Here is a 10,490-nt window from a genome sequence, read left to right as displayed (position 1 = left end):
TCTTCTGCCCTGAAACTGATACACATTCTAAGATGGAAAGTAAGGGCTAAAAGAAAGAGAAAAGATAATTCAACTGCTATTTTCTACAAGAAAGTTTTCTGGCCTCCTCCCAGCTACTATTGCATTCCCCTCCAAAGTTACACTGTTTCTATTTTACATGTATCATATGTGTGTATTCTTTTCATACATATATATAACATACATATGTGTAGGAATACGCATTTCTCCTCGTTAAAATGTAAACTCCTTGAGTGCAAGACTTTTTTCAGCTTTACTTTATATTCCTAGTGCTTACCACATATCCAAGGATAAAGTAAGTGCTTATTATATTTTTTTGGTTGATTAATGAATAAAATCAATTAAATGAACAATGATAATTAAAGATGAAAAAATATATTTCCAAATGGAGTTTGTGGAGAAAAAATATGCTATTATATATAGTTGTAAATTTGTACAATCATTTGGAAATAAGATGGAATACACTAAGAATTACAAAGCTATTTATCCCCTTTGAGTTGCTGTTCCAATTTTAGCATTATGTCTTAAGTACTATAGGTCATCGAGTCTATTCTCTCATTTTACTGATGAGGTAACTAAAGCCCTAAAAAGTGAAAAGACTTGCCCTTAGGCCACACAGGGAGCAAGATCTGGGGCTCAAATAATTGCAGAGGAAAATAAGTTCTACCTGCACCAAAAAAAAAATTTAGCAGTAATATTTGTAAGAGCAAAATAATCTCAAAAAATATAATCTATATGTCCTGTGACTAGCGAATGGATAAAGTGTGTAACATATATGACATAATAGAATATATCGCACTATAGGACATTTCAAAGAAAAAGCTATTTGGTTTGCATGAAGCAATTCAGAGTGAAGAAGGAAGAATTAAAAATAGCAGTATATATAGTGATTACATTTATTATTATTATTATGTAAATAATAGTAATAAGATCTAGAAAACTTAACAGGAAATCAGGGAAGAGGGGAGGTATTTGATCTTTGTTTACAATTACTTTACACATTTCAGTTAACATGGATATGATAGAAGTTTGTAATGATACATTTTTTTACTTTTGTTTGCTTTCCAGGGTTTGTTAAGCTTATAATAAAAACAATTCTTGTTTTTTTAAAAAAATGGAAATAGCATAGAAAGATGGAGGGACTTATCTCTATTTATAAACCAATTTAGTAACAATAGAAATTAGTAGAATTTCTTGGATACAGAATATTAGATCTCGATGGGAACTTGGAAGTCCAATGTGTGCCCTCCTCATACCTCCATTTTACAGAGAAGATGAGTCAAGATTCCTTTAAAATCCTTAAAGAGCGAAGGATCTAAGACTATCATGAAGCTAATTAGAAAATAGATGTCAACATTTCATCTCAGTGACAACAGTTAAATGAGTATTTACAGCATCTCCTGACTGCCAAATGTTTGTACACATACACATCTGCTTGACATCAATTGAAGCTCTTGGGTAAACTCCTGAGCTACTCTAGTGCTTTGAGTTTCCTCATATGAGTCACAGAGATAATTGCTGTGGCAGCCTCCCCCTCAGCATCTCAAGGTGTGGGAGGCAGGAATCACCAGCTCCTGTTGCTCTGTGATCTAGCCACAAAGCTCTATGTGATATCATTCTTTGGCAAGAAAGTCTAGAATCAACCTCTCCCTTGCTTGTCCCCACAACTTAGGAAGTCTTTCCTGGTCTGCTTCTCAGACAAGGAGCAGGGAGAAGCATCAGACAGCTGAGGGTGGGAAGAGTCTTTGGAAGTCACCTAATTCATTCCTGGCATTTTAAGATGAGGAAACAACTCCAGAAAGAAGAGATATGGCATGCCCTAAGTAGTGGTAGAACCATATGCTAATAATGACTGGTATCTATATAGTGCTTTGTGGCCTTCAAAGCTCTCCTCATTCATTATCTTATTAGAACCTCATGACATCCCATAAAGGTAGATAGTATAAATATTATTAGTCCATTTTACACCTAAAGAAATAAAAGCACAGGCAATTTGTGATTTGCCTCTAAAGTTAAACAAGAGCATCTAGGTGGCTCAGAGGATAGAGTGCCCAGCCTGGAGTTGGGAAGACTTCATTTTCTGAGTTCAAGGCCAACCTCAGACACTTGCTAGCTGTGTGACCCATTGCAAGTCATTTAGCCCCCTTTGCCTCAGTTTCCTCATCTGTAAAATGAGCTGGAGAAGGAAATGGCAAACTATTTGTCAAGATATCCTCCCAAAGGGGGTCACAAAGAGTTGGACACAACTGGAAAATGACTAAACAACAACAAAGTCAAACAATTATTAAGTGGTAGAGCTGGACTTCAAAACTATATCTCCTGGCACCTTATTTGGTGCTTTTGCCAGTGCTATGCTGCTTGTTTATTTCAAAATTGTACTGTTGATTTGGCCTCTCTTCTATTATCTTTTACCTCTTTCTCTTCATTGTTGTTGTTTCTCCTTCATTTTTGGAGAGGACCAATAACATCATAGCATATGATAGCATAGCAAGACATAACACACGAGGCAGAGTTGTACAAAGTCATCAGCCTCCCTCTCTTTGGAGTCATCAAAGTCCAGTGGCAAGATTCATTTCCTTCTCACAGGAGAATCCTGGAAGGAGGAAAGAAGCCATCACAGTCTTAAGAATAATGAAGCAGAACCCAGTGGAACTTGTTGGTTTCAGGAGGGGGGGGAGGAAAAAGTGGGGTAGGGGGTGGGCCATGAATCATGTATCCATGGAAAAATATTCTAAATCAAAATAAAAAAAGAATAATGAAGCAGTATGGGCAAACTTGGCAGAAGCTAGAAGAGCCCTAAGGACCATTCTATGGTGAAGCCTGTATGCCAGAGTTCAGTAAAATACAGAACACAATATAGCAGATAGAGTTCTAGAATCAGTCAGGAAGACAACTAGATCTGCCTAAGTCCTTTAATAAACCTTTAATTTCCTCTTCTATAAAATGAGAGCTGGACTCTTTGACCTTTAAGAGTCTTTCCAGCTCTAACTGTGTCCTTATGCAGAATCATGAACTCGTCCAACCCCAAAGACAGAATTAGGAAACAACCATAAAACAATGGCCCTGGGGTCACTGTTTACATCATATGTTTGGGAAAAGCCATAAGCTCCAAATTACTTAGAAGACAAGCAGACCAAACAGTCCTCTTCCAATTGGGTACACAATGAGGTAGAAAGGATCAGGGCACATGAATTCAAGTGTTGGTTCCCTTTTGCTAGCTATGCAACCCTGGGCAAATTATATCCCCTCCCTGATCTTTAATTTCCTTATGTGGAGAATGGGAATAATACGTGTTGTTTTCTTCCCCCCCTCAGGGTGCCTTGTTACTTCAGGTAAAAATGTATTGAGATTTGTTAAAAGAATTAGACATATTCCTGGGCTTATGTATATCAGAAAAAGAATTTGTGTAGGAAAAAGGACATATTTTGAGGAGGCAGACTCTTAGACCTATAACCAGAGTACACAGGACAGAAGGGATTAAGTCTTTCTTCTCCCTTTGATTCAAGGATGAGTGAACTTTGGAAAGTCAGAAGATTTGGCCTTCCCATCAGAGCTGGTAGCAGTTTTCCAGGAACGAAAGTGGTCCACCAAGGCAAGGCATTTTCAAGATTCTACAAAGGTATCAACTCTTGGAGCCCCACTAAAAGTTATACCAAGTAACCCAGTTACATGTACCTAAGAGGAATCTTGTGAACACTCCACAAAGAGAGAAAAGGACTTCCAGAAACCAGGAGCTGTTAACCCTCTTTTTGTAAGGGCTCCATAAGTTTGAGCCCATCCTTCCCCTCAGAACTTGTATGAGTAAGGGGAAAGCATGTCTCTGATTTTTAGGGGGAGATTCCTAAACTACACCATCTTAGTAAATAGGTATTTTTAATTAACTCCTAGATAATTGATAATCAATGGAAAGCAAACAGAATGAGAGCAACCACACAAGAAATATCCTGATCTCAAGAACTGAGGCAAATAGTAAGCATCTGTCCTCCAGGATGGGGGTAGGGGGTTGGTCTCATCCATAAATATGGGAATTGGGGAAATATCCCATAGCTGGTGCATTACAAAGAATAAATACAAACCAAATGCAAAGTAGTTAAATACCAGGTAGTCAGGGAAAGAGGACACTGGCACGTGGGAGGAACCAGGAAAGGCTTCATATAGAAGGCATTGCTTGAATTGCACTTTGAACAGAAGAAGAAATTCTGTGGAAGTGGAAGGAAGGAAGGAAGGAAGAAGGAAGGAAGGAAGGAAGGAAGGAAGGAAGGAAGGAAGGAAGGAAAGAAGGAAGGAAGGAAGGAAGGAAGGAAGGAAGGAAGGAAGGAAGGAAGGAAGGAAGGAAGGAAGGAAGGAAGGAAGGAAGGAAGGAAGGAAAGAAGGAAGGAAGGAAGGAAGGAAGGAAGGAAGGAAGGAAGGAAGGAAGGAAGGAAGGAAGGAAGGAAGGAAGGAAGAAAGGAAGGAAGGAAGGAAGGAAGGAAGGAAGGAAGGAAGGAAGGAAGGAAAAAATACCAAGCAGAAGAATGACAATGGTAAAGGCATGATGCTAGAGGATGGATGGCTATGTGTGAGAGAAAGAAAATGAGCTTGACTATACTGTAGTTGTGGGGGGTTGGGAGGGATAGAAATGATCATGAAAAAAAAACATCTGGGACCATGTTGAGAAGGGCTTTAAAAGGTAAACACAGCTATTTCTATGTGATCCTAGGGACAGCAGTAATCCACTGGAGTTTATTGAATAGGAGAGTAAAATATAGGGATCTGTGCTTGCCCTCACTATCCCCTCTAGCAGATATATGAAGGATGGATTGGAATGAGGAGAAACTAGAAACAGAGAGAATGATCAGGGGGCTATTGCAACTATTTAGTCAAGAGGTGATAAGTGCTGTAACTTGGGTTTAGCTATTTAACTTAGGTGGTTGAGTAGAGAGATGGGGTTGGATTGTAGAAACATTATATGGAGGTAGAAATGGCAAGATTTTTGCAACTGCTTGGATAAGCATGGTAAGGAAGAGTGAGGAGGGAGACATAACCTTGTGGTTACTCACTTGAGAGGCCTGGAAGAATGGTGGTGCTTCCAGCAGAAATACGGAAGTTGGGAAGAGGAGTCAGAGTGAGGGGAAAGATAATGAGTTCTGTTTCAGTCCTGTTAAGTATACAATGACATCCACATTGCCTATGAGTCCTGCCTCTTAGTTTGTCCCTCTTTGTTTCACAGGTGTCAGTCTGGTCTGGTCCAATAAGGTCATAATCTTTCCGAGGGAGAGAGTATCTACTTTGCTCAGTGCTATATACACTTGGGAATTTGTTAATTGATTGATTCAAGTCCAAAGGGCAGTGGAAAGAGCACTGTTTTTTTTGGGGGGGGTGAGTTGTTTCAGTCATGTCCAACTCTCCGCATTTGGAATTTTCTTGGCAGAGAGACTGGAATTTCCACCTAATTTTACAGATGAGAAAACAGAGGCCAATAGGGTTAATTGACTTGCCCAGGGTCACCCAGTTGGTGTCTATGGCCAGATTAGAACTCATCTTCCTGACTCTAGGCCCAGTACTGTTTACTGTGCCACCTAGACACCCCAGATAATCTCTAGTTTGCTTCTAACTCCAACATTCAATGTTCTATGATTCTGAGGTCTTTTTCTCACATTTCATATGACTTTCTATAGAAACCAGGCTAAATTATCATAGTCTGAAAGTCCAATATTAGAATACAATTGATAGCTTTTCTTTTTCTTCACCTTTACATCTAAGGTAGATCCTTCTAGGGGAAGGTCACTATTATTATGGGGTATGGAGGGGCGGTTTGATTCAGGAAATTCAGAGTGGTTTTGTTTTCTCCTCTTTCTTTCTTCAGACCAAATTAAAAATATATATATAAATAATAGAATGCTAAATATTTAGCATTCTTAAATTTGAGCTGCCTCTGGTCTCATGCAGGTCTTTAGAAGGAGGCTTGAAAAGAGTTTGAGATGGTTGGTTTCTCTGCTTTTGCCTCCATTCTAGAGTGAACTGGTTTCTTTTTTACTGTTCTTAGATTCTTTCCAATCTAGCCTATACCATCATGCCCTCTGGAGGCTGTTTAATGGAACTCCTAATTGGGTCAGAGCATCTAGAATCCCTTTCACTCAAACAAATGAATCTGGAAAGCACAAAATTTCAGAGTTGGAAGAGAATTTAAAAGTCAAGTATTAGGGGGCAGTTAGGATTGCGATCCATACCTGGAGACAGCAGGACTGGGGCTCAAATCTGGCTTCAATTGCTTCTTGGCTTTCTGACTAAGATCAAGTGTAATATCAAATCTGGCCTCAGATATTGTGTAGCTGTGTGACCCTGGGCAAGTCACTTAACCCCCATTGCCTATCCCTTACTACTCTTCCACCTTGGAATCAATACACTGTTTTGATTCTAAGATGGAAGGTAGGGGTTAAAAAAAGTCAAGGAGTCATCTAACCAATCCCTTCCTAAAGTAGGAATTCCTTCTGCAGCATTCCCAGGAAGAAGTCAAAATACCTCCCAGTAAAGTACTCTTCTAAGAAGCTCGCTACTTACCAAAGCAGCACATCACACTTGGGGGGCAGCTGGGAAAACCGAGTTGGTTTTCCTTATATCTTCCCTTCTTCAACTTTGGGCCATCATTGTAAGTTCCATTCTCTAGGACCAAATAAAACAAGTCTTGCAGTCTATACTTCTACAGCCTGGACTGGGGTTTGAGCGAAAAGAACTACTTGCCCTGTTTCCCGCAGAGGTCCTTATCGGGTTCCGGACAAAGGGGTCACCTAAGGAATTACCAGGCTGAAACCAACCGCAGGAAATAAGGAAGAAGAAAGGAAGGAGAAAAGATCGGATGGTGGGGAGGTAAAGTGAAAGCGGATACTGCCTCATGGGGGATGTTTATACCTTCGAGAAAGAGAGACTGCGTGACCAGTGGCGAATTTAAAAGAAAGGTAAAGAGGGGGACAAATGAGAGGGATTCAGTGGCATTGCTTACTGTGCCCACCAAGCAAAGGTATACACTGTTGGTAACGTATTCATGAAGGTATGTATCCATGCTCAAGTTCTCCTCATAAAAGTGGGTGAAATGCCACAGAGAATCCCTTGAGGTTTGAAGTACAAACAGGTGGTGCAAATCCGCGCTCAAACCCTCATCCTAGGAGTAGGGGAAATGCAGAGCTCAGAGAATCTCTGGGTTATACAGTTGTCTCTTCAAATGCACCAAGGTCGGCTTTCTTTGGCCTCTCACGTTCCTGGCGTCAGGGACCATTTCCAAGATTTCCCAGCAGGGTGGAGAGGGTTGGGGTCCCCATGTTCCACCATAATACTTGGGTTATGTCTCAATGAGCCTTTTCTTTCCTTTTTGAACAAACTTCATCACAGTATAATTGGAGCAGAGATTTCCTGTGGCCATAATAGGGCCATGTATGTAGCTTCCACATTCAGTGAGGAAACTCCAGAGATGTTTGCTGCATCTGAGTTATCCCCACGACAAGAAATAAATAAACAAAATCAAAAGAATAAAAAAATAGAAAGCATGAAATTTCTCATTGAAAGTACATGAAACATTTTACATGCAGCACCCTCCACCTTTCTGTTTTAAAAAAATAATGAAAATCTTTTTTCCCACTCCATTTCTTTAAAAAAAAAATTACTTTCACAAGCATGCCTAGTCAAGTCAAACAAATTCGTTAGTGATGCTACACACAAAAAAGAATATTTTGCATTCTAAATCTATTACCTCTCTGTAATGGACAGAATGGTTAGTCCTTTGGCATCATAAATGGTTGCTGTGTTAATCATATTTTTTACAGCTTTCAAAGTTTTTGTTTTTTTAGTGTTATTTTCATTATATAAATTGTCCTCCTGTTTCTGTTCATTTTTTCTTAGCAGCCCTAGGTAAATCTAACCAAAAAATAAACAAGAAAGAAGTTAACAGAATTTTAGGAAAACTAGATTTGATAGACCTTGGCAAGTACTGAATGGAAAAAAGAAAGGAATATACATATTTTCAACTGTGTATGGCACTTTTACAAAAATTGATTGTCTTAGGATATAAAAGTCACAAATGCAGAAATATTATATATATATCTCATACTGATCATAATGCAATAAAATGATAAGGACTCATCCAAAAATATTAAAATCAACTGGAAGGGGGCAGGTAGGTGACTCAGTGCATAGAGAGTCATGCCTAGAGACAGGAAGTCCTGGGTTCAAATATGACCTTAGATACTTCCTAACTGTGTGACCCTGAGCAAGTCACTTGACCCCCATTGCCTAGTGACTAGGCCCTAGTCCTTACTGCTCTTTTGTCTCAGTACCAATACTTGGTATTGACACTAAAACAGAAGTAAGAGGTTTTTTTTAAAAATCAGCTGGAGGCAAAAGAACTCAATCTTAAAAAATTGTTAGGTTAAAGAACAAATCAAAGAAACTAAAAATAATTTTGTTAAAGATTATAATTACAATGAGATGATATTCCAGAATTTGGGGGAATGCATCCAAAGCAGTGCTTAGGAAAAATTTATGTCTCTAAGTACTTTTACTAACAAAAAATAGAGAATATATCAGTGAGTTGGAAGTATAACTAAAAATACTAGAAAACCAAAAAAAATCAACAAATTAAAAAAAACCATTTTAACTGTAAAATAGAAATACTGAATATTAAAGATGATATTAACAAAGTTTTTAAAAACTTACATAACAGATAAAACTAAGATCTGATTTCTAAAAAAAAACAATAAAATATATAGAATAATTAGCTAACCAAATCAAAGAGAAAGAGAAAAATTGCATTGCCACTATCAAAAAATGGAAAAAAAAGAATTTGGAACAAATGAAGAAATAAAAGATATGATTAGAAACCATCTTGCTAACATAACAACTTAAATGAAGTAAATGAATATTTGCAAGAACATAAAACACTCAAATTGAGATTTAAGAATTAAGAAATTAAAAAATTAAGACATAGAGAATTTAAACAATTCCGTTTCAGAGAAAGAAATTGAACAAGTCATAAAAGAACTTCCAAAGTTTGGGGGTGGGGACCTATAGTGTCAGATTCATAAGTGAGTTCTATCAAACATTCAAAGAAAAAGTAATTATGACATTACATAAATTATTTATAAAATTATTAAAGTAAGGTAACTTACCAAATTCCTATCATGAAACAGATGTGGTCTTGATATATCAACCAGGTAAAGTAAAAACAAAACACAAATTATGGGCCAATATCCCTAAAGAACGTAGATTTTAAATGTTAGCATAAAGGTAAAAATGAAAATCACAAAGATAAGTACCATAGTGACCAGGTCAGATTCATGCCAGAAATGCAAGGTAGGCTGAATATTGAGAAAATTGCAAACTTGATTCACCATATTAATAATAAGATAAAAATTATTTGATTTTATCAGTAAATGTAGAAAAAGTTTTTTTTGGGGGGGTGTTAAATGCATTTTATTTTAGACAACCTACATGACATGTTTTTAAAAACAAAGCTTCCACTTGAAATAAATCAGGTCAAAAATAAATGAATAAAGCTCAAGATGATGTTAGTCCAAATTTGTCCAAGTCCTGGTGTTGTGTAGATGACAAAAAGCAGCAGCCAGTTATGATGACAGGTAATCCAAAGTAATCAGCTGAATTTGTTAACATTGATTTGTTCTGTAGCTCCTGTCAAAAATGGTTTTACTCTATCCGGCTTCTGGTCTTTAAGTCTGCCTTTGCTTGATTTCATGTAGTCTTTGATATACTTTTTGTAGGATTCTTTTGTAAAGCTAGTTTCTTGCAGATGATGGTTTATAACTATGCCAACTCCAGTCATTTTGGTAGCATCTGTTTCTTCACCCTCAGGACCTTCAGCAGAGGCATTTCCACCGATGAGTGAATCATCAATGGCACCCTCTGCCTTTCTGACCATCTTCCCCTCTACCTCCAGGCACAGCCGGTTCTCTATCTCCAGGAACTTGTAGCTGTCAGAGAACACCTCTTCATGGCTGAGGAGGTCCGGGTAGATAATCATGGTGGCAGAAAGAGGTGGCAGCAGGCCAGAGCTCCGTGTAAGCCCCGATGCAGCCAGAGCGGCACTTGGGGTGGGGGTGGGGGTGGGAAGTCAGAAAAAAGTTTTTTGACAAAATACAATAACCATTTTTTGTTAAAAATACTAGAACTACTAGAACACATACAAATTAATGAACCGTGTTTTAAAATTATTAATAGAATATATCTAAAACCAAGAGCTATCATTATTTGTAATGAATTTAAAATGAATTCTTTCCTTTTTTTTTTTAACCCTTTACCTTCTGACTTATTAGTGATTTTTAGACAGAAGAGTGGCAAGGACTAGGCATTGAAGGCAAGGCCATAGAGTTAGGAAGTATCTGAGGTCATATTTGAACCCAGGTCCTCCCCACTCCAGGCCTGGAGTTCTTTCCACTGTAATCTAGCTGCCTCTAAACTAGAATCCTTTTCAATAAAATCAGGACTAG

The 10,490-nt window shown here is 38.0% G+C and overlaps 1 protein-coding gene across 1 annotated transcript; it reads right to left on the bottom strand.

Annotated features, from left to right (window-relative positions):
- Positions 1-9,637: 9,637 nt before the first annotated feature.
- LOC100022984 (translationally-controlled tumor protein-like) lies at positions 9,638-10,024 on the bottom strand. Its single transcript, XM_056816400.1, has one exon. The coding sequence runs from the start codon at positions 10,022-10,024 to the stop codon at positions 9,638-9,640; it is 387 nt and encodes a 128-aa protein (XP_056672378.1).
- Positions 10,025-10,490: the final 466 nt, after the last annotated feature.

This window comes from Monodelphis domestica, chromosome 1, assembly GCF_027887165.1.
Source record: "Monodelphis domestica isolate mMonDom1 chromosome 1, mMonDom1.pri, whole genome shotgun sequence".
NCBI lineage: Eukaryota > Metazoa > Chordata > Mammalia > Didelphimorphia > Didelphidae > Monodelphis > Monodelphis domestica.
This window is presented reverse-complemented; position numbering and strand designations above follow the sequence as displayed.

Coding starts and splice junctions, on each gene's coding strand:
- LOC100022984 (XM_056816400.1), bottom strand. CDS start 10,024: ATGATTATCTACCCGGACCTCCTCAGCCATGAAGAGGTGTTCTCTGAC.